The following is a 16,098-nucleotide window of genomic DNA, read 5'->3' on the forward strand; positions in this document are numbered from 1 at the left end:
AACGCAACAGCCGTCACACGCATTTACAAGAAAAAGAAATAAAAAAAAGAGAAGGAGAATAAGTAAAAAGGGAGTCGTATAATCGACGATTGAAGGATGAATCGAATGGCAAGAAACGTTGACGTATTAATATTATCGCACAGGACGTGCCTGAAAACAGAAAAATTAAAGGAAAAGTGAGAAGGTTTGGCTTCGCCGAAAAGTAATGAGACAACCTTTAGAAAAAAATAATAGAGGAAGAAGTGGAGGAAGTAAAATGATGAAAAAGACGTTTGTCTCGATGTAAAGGAACGTATAAAGAGAATAATTACTACAGACACTTATTATACATCTCTATAGTCTATTTAATAATATTACTTATTGAATTGTCAATCTCATGTTCACCTTGTTTCATCGTTTTTAAATAGTTAATAAACGTTTTACCAATTTTAAATCTGTGTCACCTGTCTTTCCTTCGAGCGCGATTCCCCTTAATTCTGACTGCTTTCAATTTAGAGTTTCAGATCTCAAAATTTAAATATAAATTAAAAAAATTTCAAATTATACTTTTTCAGTTCGAAGCTCTCAAACGGGAGGAAAGGTTTTAGAGAAATCAAGAAGTCGCAGAGATCGGTAAAAATACTTGTTTTTATTACATCGATAGGATAACTCGTTACTGTTATTAGCGAAAAGAAAATCACGAGTCGAGTTCATTACGAAAATCGAGTTTGTCGGTCCATTGTGACTTGTTGTTCGGTAAACTTGCGGTACAGAGCAATGATAAATGACAATGACAATAATAATACTAATTAATTAATATAACCATAATTCTTTCTTCTTTTTTGTTTTTCTTCATTTTTTTTTTGTTTACTTAGTTCCATTGTTTAGACGAATCACAGAGAGAATTTAATTTGTATCCTTCCTCGCGTATTTTTTTTTTAACATTATATATCCATTAAACTAAACTTCTGAAATAAAATATATATATATGTACGTATATATACATATATATTTATATATTTATATATTTATATATAATATATTTTGTTCTTTCTCACATAGAATTCCTTCTTCTCCTAAAGCAGCAGCGGTTTTTTCTTTTTTCTCAACACATTTAGAAGTATTTCTCAAATATAATATATAAATTACAATGGAGGAAGAGGAGACGTTACAGCTAAGAAAATGTACATTCATAGTTCGGTATTATGTATATATCGTACAATAAAAAAGCGGATAGTCGTGACAGTGGTAGTAATAGTAGTTGTGGTAGTTATAGTAATGGTAGTGGCAAATAGTAAATAGTAATAGCGGTAATCGTAGTATTCGTAGTAGTATTCGGTGACCGGTAGTAGTATTGGTAATAATAATTATTATTATTAGTTAGCGATAGTAACTGCAATAGCCCCTATTATATTGCAAGAAAGTATCTGCGTGTTGTGTGTATATATATACATACGCCCGTAACAGCGTATTATTCGGCTTCCTTTTTCGCTGAAATTACAACGTTCTGCCTCGAGTTAATCTAAGACGCCGGATTTTTTCCCTTTTCCTTATGCTTTATGCTATTACACATGCGTAAATATGTGTATACGCCCCTATAGTTTGTATGAACAAGTGTCGTGTTCTTTTTAACTACTTACACTATTATATTCGGTATCTACTTTACATTTAAAAGGTACATCACACGCACAATACGTACAGTTACTTTGCTCTTCCTATCTTGATTCGCCACCCTCCAATGCGCCTTTCGATCTATTTTACTTCTACTATAAGTATGTATAGTATATATATATAATATGTGACATATATAATATAATATATAATATATTATATATGTATTATATATATATTATATATATAATATATATATATTATATAATATATGATATATAATATATAATATATAATATATAATATATAATATATAATATATAATATATATAAAATATATATGTAATATATATTATATATATTATTATATATATTATTATATATATATTATATATATATTATATATATATAATATATATATATATATTATATAATTTCTTTCTTTTTCCCTATGTTGTCCTAAACTTCGTTCCAGATTATTTTTTTAACAAGAATCGCATATAGGATCACTGACCGCGAAGGAATCCAATCCTTCGATGCATACATTTGCATGGCAGGTGACACTAGCTTTTTATTCGAAAATAAGTTATGTACACGTATAAACTGCACCCCGTCCACGGTATTGTTCGGTAATATATTCGAGTTTTGAAATCGTCAGCTAAATAAAATTAAAACGAGCAGCGAGCGAGCCACCAGTCATCGGTCGATCACGGCGACAGACCGGAAACGTTCGTTCAACGTACGAAGACTAAAACGGTGTCCCTCTTTCTCTATGCCTACTGTACATCGCGAAGAAATCGGTATAACATAAATCTTAACGAACGTTCATCCGTCGATCAACCAGAGATGCCTGGTCGCGTCTCTATTCAAATCGATGCAACGCATAGGATATCGAGAATACGCATACGGATATTTCCCTGAGACTGATCAGAACGATTGGATAATCTCTGTACACACGGAGTAAAATGAAACGCGCCCGCGAGCGTGCTTAGATTTTGCTAAAAAACTTGTAAAAGCTTCTGTCTACGATACGTAGGAGGTCTCTCCATTCCTTTCAATGTTCAATGTTCAACCCTCTCGACGCACACATTTAACACGCTTTCGAAGATATAAGTACGTAGAGATCGTTCCGTCATCGCATTCGATGAATTCTTTCGTAAATAGGATGCGTCGATGATCCTTGAACACGTTCACTGCTGAACATTTGTAGCCTTTAAAAGACTTACTATTGATAGTCTCCCGTGCGTTAATCTAAAGAACAGCTAGGAAATTAATAACCGCTTACATTTATCCTATAACGAAAAATGTTTCGTCAATTCGACGGATTAAAGTCTAAACGAGAAACAACTTGAGCATACTAGTTAACGAGCGTGATAGTAATAATAGAAACAAATAGAACTAGACAACAGTGAACGCGTCGATTGTATTTTCTCACCGTTTCAACAAGTAAACAGCTGAATATAATCTAAAATGGAAACCGTTAATTCGTGAATCAATCATCGCAAGTTCGATAAAACTTATTGCACACTGAATATTACTATCGATCCGTTTCCTTATATCTCTTAGACTTAACAAACATTGATCGATCGCGCTTATCGGTCGGCAATCGTTCAATGGAAAGCAGACTCGCGAAATTGCACATCCCGAAGAAAATAAAAGGAAAAAAGGGGAGATAACAAGAAACGTAAATGCTCCATATTTTTAGACGATTAATAAACGCTTACTTAAATCTACAACGGTAAACATATAATCGAATTACACTTTTAATCGACTCGCTAGTACCTTGTAAAAAAAAAAAGAAAAAAGAGAAACAAAGACAGAGAAAAACAAAACGAAATTATTTAAATTAATAACGTGGTAACGTGACAAAGCTGATGGCGATTGGATAATTCGTACGTTCCAACGTTCGTTCATTGCTAACTTAAAACAATCGCATCGATGAGCAGAGAACGTGAGACACACACGATGTCCATTCACGCGGAGTTTCAAGTTCTCCGTGAACATCGATTCCTTCAACAAATAATCGCACTGACAATAAGCGCGTGGACTTTCACCAGATTCCAATATTACGATTAAAATCTACACGACTGGAGCTCGAACGAAAGATTTCTCTTCCGATTTTTCACAAAGATTGTTCGAATTCTCTCTGCTTTCTATCTCAAATCGTTCAAACCAAAGAACAAGAAGTTCGATCAGAATGACGATCTTCATCTAGAAAACATTGCTATAGACGCCATTATCCTTTAGCCCCCAACGAATATATCGATAAAATATCACTGTGCTCCATTTGGAACATCTGTCAATAAATACTGCTAATAGAACGCGTCAAATGCACTGCCATTGAACTATCTTCCTCTTCGATCGTACCTGAACCACTAATTCTATATACTTCTCGTGTTTAATTATTCATTCGATCCTGGTTGAACAGAGTCAAGGTAAAACACTAGATCTTGATCGAATGAAATTTTCCACTTAGCCGCTCAGTGACTTTTCACGGCTAACGATATCTCTCGATTCACGTTCAATCCGTGACAGCTGTCTTGTTACCCTGTCGCGTTCTGGCTTGCCTTTCGCGTTTAGGCGAAACACTGGAGATCTTCTTCGACAATTCCTTCGAGGCGGAAGTCGACGGTTTCGCCTGGGGTGATGAATGCCCCAGCGATGCCTCTTGTCACCTTAGGTTGATGACCACTTTCTCTACGTTCAACAGGGATCTCACTTTCTCGTTGTACTTAATCAGAGTTACCTTGGACCCTCTCACGTTGATTCGCTCGCCACCGCTAAGCAGGTGGCAGCAACGGGATTGTTCCAGGAAATCTTGCAGCTTCAGTTCTCTCATGACGTCGCGATGAGCAATCGCTGGTGGACCAGCGTGAGCTTTAGGATTCACTTGACGCAGCAACGCGTCCCTGCTTTTTATTCTTAGGGCAGCCATCAAATCCTGGAGGAGCACCCACTTGTCTGGATCGTTGGCGAGGGAAAAGAGAACTGGCAGGTTCACGTCGCCCATTTCTATCTCGATTTCATCTAATTCGGGTTCTGGACTGTCCATAGGAGGATCGTCGAGGGGATTGTAACCAGTTTCTTCTGGGTCTGAAACAAATTCATCGATGATTAATTAATTGCAAATATTTAAATATCAAATCATTCTGATAACAGATTTACTTTTAGGATTGATAATCGAAACTGTTTTTGAATTCAACTAATAGGGTAACTGAGTATACAATGACATAATGGTGTTGAAATGACTCTGAATATCGAAAATATACCTCTGGAGACTTTTTTATAGCTTTAATCACTAATGATACCATCTTGATAATCCTGTAAGCTTTTTATTTGACTTTAACTCACAAGGACACGACCTGAAGTACCCTCCTCACTTTCAAATGACCTTGATTGCCAACGAAATCGGAAAAGCTTTCGTAATGACTTAATTGCGAAAACTTTAGGATATTATTTAGATTTTTAGGAGAACTTACCAAAGATAGAAGACGGGCCACCAAACGACCAAGCTGTACTCGTGCGACCCTGAATATCATCTAAGTGTTGTTCTAGAATCGAATAGGCGTCGGTATCTGCAGCTAACATCAGTGGGGTTTGTCCAGAATAAGTAGCTAATAGAGGATCAGCGCCATAAGAAAGTAGCAAGCGTACGAGTTCGGTAGCACCATTTTCTGCTGCCTCGTGAAGTGGTCTGTAATAAGGAAATATATCGTATTTTAATGTCTCTGAAGAATTGTCTATTAGAATTCCAAAACACACGTTGGAAGTCAGTAATGAATATTACCTTATTCCACCGTTGGCACTTTCACTTGCATTCGCCCCATACGCGAGCAACAATTTGGCGATTTCTAGGTGACCCTTCGAACATGCTTCGTGAAGCGGCGTGTATCCCGCGTTATCCTTTGGGCTCGGCGCGTTATTTAGCTTCTCTAAGCAGTATGCAGTGACATCCTACGAACACAGCGAAAAAACGCAATTTGTATTCAAATATTTATCAATGAATATGTTTCACTAAACTGAGATTGAATTTTCAATGAATGAATGTTTTTTTCAATATTTACCGTGTAACCGAGTCTGGCGGCACGATGCAACATTGTTTCGCCGACACCCTTCTTGATTACCCATGTTCTAATCTCCGACTGAATATCAGCTACGCATTCTGGACTGGGCCTTGTTAGAACTTGCTGTAAAACAAATATTCCACATTGATAATCTTCCATACCTTCTATATTGATGAAACAATAGATCGTGCATGTATTTCAAAAATGACACAACGCAGCTCAACGAACTTCTGCAGGAAAAGTGAAAAACTATTTCGAAGCTTACAAAAAAATAATTTAATAATTTTGTAACGCATTCGAAATACACGTGCGATATCATTGATCCATATCACTGAGAATAAGATCGTTTACAAAAATACGCAAAGCTCACCCTTTTCCTTTCTTTAGGCAGCGTTTCGTCCTTCTTCAACGGTTTTTTCTTTTTGCGAATATAATCGAATCCGGAGCGGAACTTCCGCCTGCTTGTCCTCAGTTTAAGCTTCTTTTTATTAGGAACTTCTGACTCATTGGTCTCGTCGTCAAGTTCGTTGTTTTCCGCTTCCTGCGCATCGTTCGTCTCTTCCTGCACCGGTTCCTCTTCCGCTTCCGCCTTTAAGCGCCGTAGTTTCTTCTCGGCCAAAGATTTCAACAAATCCTTTCGCCTCTCCATCAAAAGATGATGTTGCTTTGAGTTCATGATCGCCTTGTGTCTCCTCAAAATTCCAGCGTTCTTCAATCGCGAAACAACTTTCTGCTTCAAGGTCCTCTCTTTCCTCAGCCTGTTCTCTGGTGTTTCAGTCTGCGAGTCGTCGTCCTGGGAAGTATCGTCGTGGTTCTGCATGGGTGGCGCTGAGGCTGGCCTGTCTTCGCCAAAGACTTCTCTGATGGTCGCCTGTTTCTTCAATACTCGCGTTTCTGTTCTCGTTCTACTCTTCAGCACGAATGTTGAAAATTCGTTCGGTAGAGCATGATTATTTTTAAACGTGTCGCGAAAGTTGTTCACCGTTTCTTTGCGGAAGTAACCAAGTAGGAACGAATCCGTCACCTTGATAGGCTTCACCTTGTTATCTTTGACAGGCGATTTGCCCTTTGGTGATTTAGTCGATTCCAATAAAGGAATCAAACTTGGAGTCGGAAGCAGTTCAGGTTCGTTGTTACCTTTCTGCAACGTTTTATTTCCACCTTTATCCGATTTCTCTTTCTGTTTCCTCTTCTGTTCTTTCTTACTAGTTCCTACCCTCTGAGCTAGGACGTCGACGATGGAACTGTTTTCCGATCTTGAATGCTTCATACCCTTAGGAGGACACGAGATTGTCGTAGACGACGTGGCCTCTTCATCGTCGATCTTACTTCCTATCCCAATCTCAGTGGTACTAAAGCTGTAGTTAGATTCTATATCGCTGTCTACCAATTTCTTTCTGCCCAAATACACGTCGGAACTGTCCATAGAGACTGACAAAGCTGGAGATCCTGGGTCCAAATCAGGCAACGAGGTGGACAACCTGTGGAACCTCGATGGTTTCGACACGGTGATCAACCTAGGTGGCATTCTCAAGGATTTTTTGTAGACGTACACCTCCTCCTCCCATCCGGGCCTGAAATCGCTACCATCGCCAAACAAAGGCTTCGGTTTCCCTTTCTGAGACGTAGAAGTCTTCGAGGTGGAGCATTTAGACTCTTTCTCATTCTTAGCCTTCTGTGGCGTCGTATCTCTGGATCTCAGCTTCATTCCTTCGCTTTCAGTGCTGCTGTTGACGCACCGTTTTCTTGCTCTTAGCCTATCAGCTACTGAAGAACCGTGACCAAACTCCGTACTAGCATCGCTCTCTTCGCTAGAGGAATCACTGCCGCTGGACGACTGTAATTTAATTCTGCTTCCTCTACGAATCCTTCTCTTCCTACATATTATCTCCTCCTCGCAATCACTGTCATCCTTCTTCATCTTTTTCTTTGCCCGTCGAATTAGCGGCACCTCATCAGAATCATCGCTAGAATTTTTCTCATCATCCTTGCTCACCTCTAGCTCGGTCTTCACTTCTATCTTGATATCCGTCATCACAGAAGCTTCGTCATCCTTGTTCGTTTCGTTCGTTTCCGGAGACTCGCCTTTATTGTCCAGAGGTGAATCGACATCTTGGATTTCCTTTTTGATGTCCTCTGGTTTGATCTGAGATGTGTTAGCGTCTAATTCTTTGCTGCTATCGTTGCCAGTGTCATCGAGTTTGGATGTTATCGTGCAGCTGACCTTCTTCTTACGACCGCGTTTCTTCATCACGTCTCCTGTTCGTAGTTGTTCCATAAACTTGTCGCACGTGGTGGACCAAAACGTGTCCACTTCGGTAATCTTGTCGTTCTCCTGAATATAAGAAACCAAGAGTTTATGAGAAAAATTAGATTTTTTCCAAATAATATCCGGAGGATACTACTTCCGCATTATACGAATCACGCGTGGAACAATATTTCTCTAGACAAGAAGTCGCGGAAAGTGTATGAAAATGTTAAATTTATCTAACACGTTATACGGGTGTTTATCGCGTTCTATGAATATTAGTCGCAATTCTTTTGTCGTGTTATACGTGAGTTCACTGTGCTTGAATTTAGATCAAGAATTTAGAGACTATTTAAGCAGTCCCAACACGAATAAACTATCCTCACATCAGCTATAATCGGGACAACTAGAGTTGATCCGAAGCGGCAAGAATTTGTGTGGATTACTTGAATCGATGTTTGCTTTCGTCGTCACACGGTCCTATACAATCCAATTTCTACGATATAATACTATCAACCAATAACAAAACTTCGCGGACTCTATATATATGATTGTGTAAAAGACGATGATCCTATTACTTTATTTTTGTTTGGGGAGAAAGCGTGAACCAATTTCCACTACTAGACGCCATCAACAGAGGAGGTGGCAAATTCACGTACACCACTAACCTAAACTTCGAGATCTACATATACTACACATTCCACGCAGCACAAGAATTAAAAAATATCAGTTTGAAATTTCAATCGCCTCAAAAAATTCATTCATAAAAACTTGTATCAAACTAAATATTAATTTCAAAATAATGACAAAGTCAGCACAAAGTTAAATAATAGGTGTAGTTAAAACAGCGATATCCTAAATTTTATATGAAGCAACTCTAGTCCCCTTGACTCAAAATAAAACACGCAACCCGCTGAAAATCCAGAATAAAAATCGTAAAGAGAGCTCGAACGCTGAAGGCCGTTGATTCGCGAGCACGAACGAATCACACGAGAAACAACCTTACGTAAATAACGTTACCTTCAGTTCTATTTTCACGAGGTCCGTCGATGAGGTCATGCCCATGCACATGGCGTCGTTCAGAGGAACGGGTGGCTGCACTTTCGATAGCTGTTTTCTGTCCCTCCTCATCTCCTCGAGCGTTTGCCGTTCGAGAACCGGCATCTCACCCTCGGAGTCGCTCTCCCTGAAGTCGAACACCGATGTTTCGGAGGAGCTTCTAAATCCGCTGGCGCGTGCTGGCACGCTAGAGGCAATCGCCGGCGCTGGCGCCGGAACTGGAACAGTCGCGGCCACCGGCATATTCTCCTCTTCCGTTCTGGAGAACAACCGTCTTCTGGGAGGTAAACAGGCTACCTTCTCGCGCGTCAACTTTGGCGGACTACCCGCCGATGAACCGGATTGCGGAGTTGACGTTGAAGCTGTACTGTCTAGTTCTACAAGCACAGATTTAAATGTGTTATTAAGAAATAGTTTTGAGGCATACGTTTGCAAGAAGAAGAAGTTGATTCGTAATAATTATTTAGTTTATGGTTGTCCAGGTTTATGAGAGGTATACAGGGTGGTTGGTAACTGGTGGTACAAGCGAAAAGGGGGTGAAAAAGAAGTCGAAAATATAGAATAAAAATTTTTTTTTTAATTTTTTTCCTTTTTCTTTTAATTTTTCCATCGAGACAACGATCTACAGTGAGATCCGTTATAACGAGACGTGATAAAGTGCACGCGTACCGAGCGAAAATTCAAAGTCGATTTTCTCAAAAACAAAGCCTCAAACGAAAAATTTTTATTCTATATTTTCGACTTTTTTTTGCGTAAAATTACCCCCTTTCCGCTCGTACCACCAGTTACCAACCACCCTGTATAATATGAATAGAAAGAAGAAAGCGTTGTTTATAAGACTACTGTGATTGGACAAAGTGCTGTTTGTGTTTTCAAAAATGGTGTACCAATAATATAATATAAAAACCTGTATGCTATTATAATATGATATGAAAACGTGCAAATGTCTAGTTAGAGCGATCTTTGTACTATTTTAAAATGATGTAACGATAACATAATTTTTAAAATAATGTACTAATAATATAGAAATTATATACCATTATAATATAATATAAAACTGTATATCTATTCGAAATTTTCAAACAATTTAACTACAATCTAAGACAATAATATACCACAATGGAAGTGATATAAAATTCATGTATAACAGATACACTAAAGAAGTCATTAACTTTGAAATCATAAAACACAAATTACCTAATCACGAAAAACTTTACGAAAACATAAAACCGATACACCAGCAGAAACTAAATTTACCTTTCGGAGTAGTCGACGTATCCTGGGAGGGTACGGTTGTGGGTTTCGTTGCAAATTGACCGGTTCCCACCTTTAAGAACAAACACCAAAAATAAAAAATATCGTATATTAACAATTCGGCCAATAGAAGCCAAAAAAGAGAACATCTTCGTAGAAAGTAACAGAGAAACAACATGTTTCATTCGGTTCACCTGCTTCAGTTCCGCCTTGGTTCTAATTTTCGCGGCCAATATAGCTGCGAGGCCATCGTCTTTGTCACGGTGAATCTGATTCTCGGCTCCTCGGGGTCCCAGGAGTGCTTCCTTGCCAGGTAGCGTGGCGGATGAATTTACTCTCGAGCCATACAAACTACGGGGGGCCTCCTGAGTGATCGAGTCTACCGCTCTCGGCACATGGAACTTGTAATGGGGCGGTGTGTTGCTGTTTCGTTCCAGTAAGCTTGCTGCTGTGAATGGTGACAGGTTGTGTCTTCCGATGTTCGTTTTGGGCTCGACCGGAGCAACAACCTTTGGGAATAGAGGACACTGGCGTTAGCATGATAATAGACGTATCCCGCTGCTTACGTTTATGATCTCTCAATAAACCTACAGCTAAGATATAGATAGGATTTGGTGTAAGATATTGATTTTAATGTAAAATAAAGTATTTCTGGTATTTAATAGCGTTTCTTGTGAAGAGATCAGGGGAGAAGAGAAGGTAGAGTTAAACATTTAGATGTGCGAGTGAGAATTTTTATGAACAACGAATGACTGAGAGCTGAATGTATATTTATGGTAGAGATTCGAAGAATGCACTTGGAGATCTTTGCATTGAATGTATGCGATGTGTGTCGTACGTGTGAAATTGTTAAGATCGTAATAGGGTTGAGATAGGCGACAGACATGGTTGATATTCGCAACATAGTTCGTATTTATGACATAATTTGTTACAGGTTAATTGAACTAGAATTAATCAAAACTTCATATCGAGATAGTTATCGAAGAATGAAACAACGCATCGAACTTGCACGTAAGATATAACATACAAGAATATACAATTGCCACATACCTTATTCTGAAAACTTTGTTGACTATGATTGGCCAAGATAGGCTGTTGGCTGTTCATTTGCTCTTCCCTTTGCTGTTTATTCTCTAGGCTATTCCTCAGCAAACTAAGCACTCGTTTATCAGCACCGGTATTGCTCGGTGGTTCCGTGGCCTGTCCACCGGAAGTAGCTCCAGGAGGCACCACAAGTCCGGTCGCTTTCTGACTCTGTCTGTAATTCGTGTACGCGGATGGTTGGCTAGCGTTTGCCTGTTGCGGCAAAGAATGCACATTCGTGGGCTTCGTGATCACAGGATGAACATACGACGATGAACTATGAGTGACCTTAGGTTCCACGTAGCTTCTCTTATCACAGTAAGCTTGCTGATACCTCGCGGACTCGGACGACGAGTATCCGCTATCGGATCTCTGCTCGTAGGTGCTAGGTGCTACGAGGGTGCCATTTGGCAAAGGAACCGGTAGATTCATCTCTTGCCTTTTCTGTTGCTCGTACAACGCTTTCGCCGTTGACAATCTCTGCTGGATCCACGTGTCGAGCCTCGGCTGCTTGTTCGGACCGCCACCGCCGTAAATCGTATCGCCAGGCCTCTTCGAAGGGCTTCGATCGCTCTGCGGCGATGGCTGGCCAAATTTATTTCTACTGTCCAGATAATATTTCGATGGGTCGGACGGGTAATCTTGAAGAGGCAACGCAGCCGGTCCTATCCTTGCAGGATCGATCATCGACGACGGATACCTGGAGGTTCTGGAGGCGATGGTGTCGTTGGCCGACAGATAAGAAGACGACGGGACCGGCGGAGGCGGTGCTGGTGTAGTCACCGCGTCGTACACCTGCGTCGTGGGCAGTGAAGTCTTTTTAAACGTGGACATATGGGGCAGTGGAGCGGTATTATTAGGATGTTGAGGAGGAAGAGACTGCGGAGGCGGAGCATACAGCTGTTGCGCGGAACTTCTCCGCTGAAGAGTATTCTCGTGCGACTGGCCGTGATGGTGACGCAGCGGCGCGGAGTTGAAGTCTGGCAGAAAGTCGACCTTCGGTGCGCACACCGTTTGAGGCGTCGGTGCTCGAACGCCGCTCGTTGGCGGTAAGATTCTGCCGTTATTGCTAGACAATCGGTTGTCGTACGCGGGGTATGAGGCTGGTTGTGGAGGAGGCTGCGCCGGAGGCGGTAACATGGTTCGCGAATTGTTGCTTCGCGATGAGATCACCGTGGAACTACTGACGTGTTTCTCCGGCGCGATCGTCTCGATGTCGTCCTGAGCGGTCGAGTCGGCGGATGTTTTCACCGTTTTAACAGAGAGGTCCAAAGGTGATTCCCTCTTTCGCATTCCGTTCGTTTGAGAAGGAGGAGTCACTATAGAGGAAGCAACGGTAGACTGTACCGTAGACGCGGTCGAATTCTGGTACGGATACTCTTTGTATCCATAGTCCTCAGTAGCTCTTACAGGCTGGTGATGATAAGAGGATGCCGTACGATTGGTGTCCGACGATTGATAACTATGTACCGTGGTAGTTTGAACGGAAGACCTCGGAGCGACTTGACCGATAGACGTAACGGTGGTGCTGCTCGAGGAGTTGCTCCCCTGATGACTAGGCGCCATGGTGGTAGCGTAGGTCGGATATCCGTGTTGAGCGGTATATCTACTGTAAGAGGAATTTGTTACCGTGTTCGTCCTTCCATTGACCGGCATGGCGTGACTCATAGTTGACAAAGTGACCGGGTACTCGGGAACCCTTTGAGGCGCGGCCATCGAGGAAGTAGGCGGCGCAACGACCGAAACTTTGCTCGCCGTGCTAGTCGAGTAGCGTTGCCGTTGCACCGATTGCGCCTTGCTCGCGGATTCTCGCCTGTTGGAATGATAGGACGAGAGAGCGGCGATAGGTGGAAGGTTGTGCGTGTTAGTTCTCGGAACAGACGTCTGCTGAGATCGATAAGAGGCATAAGGGACCTCCATCGAGTTTCTCTTCGAATCGGCGCCGTTGTACGTCACCGGTTTACTCGGCTGATAACCGGTGGCACCGTTAATGTTTCCGTTTCCGGAACAAGTAGATTCTGTTCGAGGCGCCGGACCGGCCATAGACATTTGCTGAACATACGCCTGGCTCTGAGATCGACTGGACTGCGAGTAGTAGTTTGCTTGAGTGTGCGGCGGCTGGGGACCTTTTTGGAAGGAATGATACGAAGACTGAGGCGGCAGACCGTACGGATTCGCGTACCCACCGGCGTTCGGTTGATAATGCTGCGACGTAATGGGAAGGTTGTACGAATGAGGGGTGGAGGAAGCCGGTGGTGGTGGTGGATAAGTCGGTGAATGCGGCTGGAAGCTGCTATGCGGAGAGGGTGTGTGATGAGGAGAGGGAGTGTGATGAGGAGAGGGTGTGTGATGAGGAGAGGCGTGAGGCGTGTGCAAGGTGGATACGTGGGGCGATTGTCTATGCGGCGACGGGGTAGCGTGACGGGGAACGTCATGGGGAGAAGCGATAGGATGATAACCACCAGTCAGCGCTGCCGGTGGCGGCATTTGATTTGAGTTTGAGGATGAGGAAGCCGCGGACGTCCCGTGAACGATCATTCGACTGGCGTACGAGTTCGGCCCCATCGAATGCGGAGACGCATTTATTCGACTAGAAAGCTGTTGCTGCTGAGGCTGCTGAATCTGAGATTGTTGCTGTTGTTGCGGCGACTGCTGCTGTTGAGCTTGATGATGCGGGTGAATCATAGTTCCGGCGGATGGCAAGTGCGACGAAGGAATGTGCGCCGGATGATTTTGATAGGACGACGACGGTGACGAGGACAACGACGACGACGAAGACGACGAAGGAATGTGACTTAAGTTGACTGTGTGGCGAGGGCTGCACGGGTTCAACGACGAACATGACGGAGACGAGGAGACGCGCGAGGAGTGCGACGATCTTTCCGAATGCGACGACCTGTCCGTTGCTGGATTGCTCGATGAGCTTAATCGATTCTGCGGTTGATGCTGTTGCGGCGTGCGATAAGTCTGCGATGATGGCGAGCCGTAAATCGAAGGAGTGCTCGATGGCGGCACAGCGTTATTACCGTAGGAACTCGGTGGCACTCTTTGCTCCTGAGCGTGTCCTTGACCTAAAGCGGTGGTCGGGTTGCTCTGCTCGATCGGCGTCGGCCTCGTAGCCAACTGCACGTTTCCCGAGGATGTAGCTGCAGCTACGCTCGACGATTGATAGATCGAATTCTGAGTGAACGGAACCGGAGCGCTCTTCGTGATGTCCGGATGATGATACCGGGGATAGTATTGGGTTCTCTGTGCTACGACCGGCGCGTTCGGTTGCGATTGTCGATCACTGGCAGTTTGATAGGTTGCTTGGTGCGACGAGGCGAGTATTTCCGCTGTAGAGAACGACGTTCTCGTGACAGGGTTTAATTGTTGATACACCGGACCAGGGGACTGTGACTGTTGAGGTGGTTGCATTTGATGCAAGTGCGGTGAACTTGGCGCTGTCGCTGTCGTCGGCTGCGAGTGATGGTGAAGATCGTTGGACGACGATGTCGAGGAGGTCGATTGTTTCTGTGAGAAATTTGACGTCGACGAGGATCGACTGCTCGACGGCTGCATCTCCGTTAAAGTGATGATACTCGAGGACGATGAGCTCGCCTCCATGGAGGATCCGTCATCGCCTGGCCTCGTATCCGGCACTTCAACCCTCGTTGGTTGAGGAGGATAAGGTTCGACGGATGGGCTCCAGAAAGTGCTGGAACTGGCCGCGGCGTTGTCCGCCGACGACGGTCTGATGTCGTTGAGATATCGACTCGTTTCCTGATCGTTGCTCCCGCCGCTGCCCCCACTGTTCCCAGCGTTACCGGTTGTGTTTCCGCTCGAAGTCGATTGCGGCGGTAACGATAGTGACGGTGGTGCTTGCGATACGGATGGTGCCGGTGACAAAGGAGCCACGGACGAGGTGTTGCCATGGTCGTGCGACGACGATATGGACGAAGCAGAACTCGTTGATGTCGCGAGACTGTGATCCGCTGACACGGTCGCACTACCTGTACTCGGTACCGGCAGTCCCTGAAAGTACTGGCGAGCCCCCTCTAATACGTTCGTGAAGCTCACATCCATGTCACGCCGACTGCTGGTCTGAAATCAGAACAAAACGAGTTTCCTTATTTCTTTGCAACCTCATTGTAAGAATCTCGATTTTAGGTTTTCTAAAGCTTAGTACTTCATCTTTCGAAGATTACATGTTACGAACTCGTCAGTTTCAGAAATAATTCTCCTCATTCTCTAAATTTTCTTATCATACGATAGGGACTCGCGTTTAGAAAAAGAAACTCAATCGTCAGAACTTTATTTGATTGGACATTAAATAAACTTTCGTTCCGATAAATGGAGTTCTACTATAGAGAGTAAAATGCATTTTTCTATTTCTATGAATCTTATATTTGGAAGAGACATTTATAGTTAAAGTGCATCGCGTGAACCATAGCGAGTAGAGCAGCGACCCTGCGGATTAACGAAAACTCAGTTCACACGGTGCTGCAGACTACCAGCACCGTCAGGGAACCAGGCCGAAACATTAATCTTCATTGTCTTGTATTTGTCTGCTGCGAACGCAACTTCTCTTTCTCTCTCTCTCTCTCTCCCTCTCTCTCTCTTTCTCTCTCCCTCTCATTCTCTATTTTACTCTCTTGCATCTTTGGCTTTCCAACGCTTCTATTTTCTCCAATGAGCAACTTGAAGCGCAAGGCAGCCTGATCTCACGTTATTAATCTCGTTGGCCCGCGTTGCTCCGTGAAAGATAAGATCATCGCGCGGAACAGCAACCTGCAGAGGGGAACGAAACGAGATTCTTCA

The 16,098-nt window shown here is 42.9% G+C and overlaps 1 protein-coding gene across 4 annotated transcripts in view; it reads right to left on the minus strand.

The window, feature by feature from the left end:
* Window positions 1-3,294: 3,294 nt before the first annotated feature.
* The window catches only part of LOC117208202 (mucin-5AC-like), a 329,389-nt gene continuing 316,585 nt past the window's right edge, over window positions 3,295-16,098 (minus strand). For all 4 annotated transcript variants that reach the window (XM_033449163.1, XM_033449164.1, XM_033449162.1 and 1 more), the window contains exons 4-12: window positions 11,266-15,381; window positions 10,410-10,724; window positions 10,219-10,288; window positions 8,923-9,338; window positions 6,025-7,989; window positions 5,655-5,777; window positions 5,378-5,544; window positions 5,070-5,284; window positions 3,295-4,683 (exon numbers count right to left, since the gene is read on the minus strand). In XM_033449163.1, the coding sequence (XP_033305054.1) occupies window positions 4,262-4,683; window positions 5,070-5,284; window positions 5,378-5,544; window positions 5,655-5,777; window positions 6,025-7,989; window positions 8,923-9,338; window positions 10,219-10,288; window positions 10,410-10,724; window positions 11,266-15,363 (7,791 nt within the window). In that variant the 5' untranslated portion in view covers window positions 15,364-15,381 and the 3' untranslated portion in view covers window positions 3,295-4,261. The remainder of the gene's footprint in view (window positions 4,684-5,069; window positions 5,285-5,377; window positions 5,545-5,654; window positions 5,778-6,024; window positions 7,990-8,922; window positions 9,339-10,218; window positions 10,289-10,409; window positions 10,725-11,265; window positions 15,382-16,098) is intronic.

Source organism: Bombus bifarius, unplaced genomic scaffold (assembly GCF_011952205.1).
Source record: "Bombus bifarius isolate JDL3187 unplaced genomic scaffold, Bbif_JDL3187 scf7180000008058, whole genome shotgun sequence".
Taxonomy (NCBI): domain Eukaryota; kingdom Metazoa; phylum Arthropoda; class Insecta; order Hymenoptera; family Apidae; genus Bombus; species Bombus bifarius.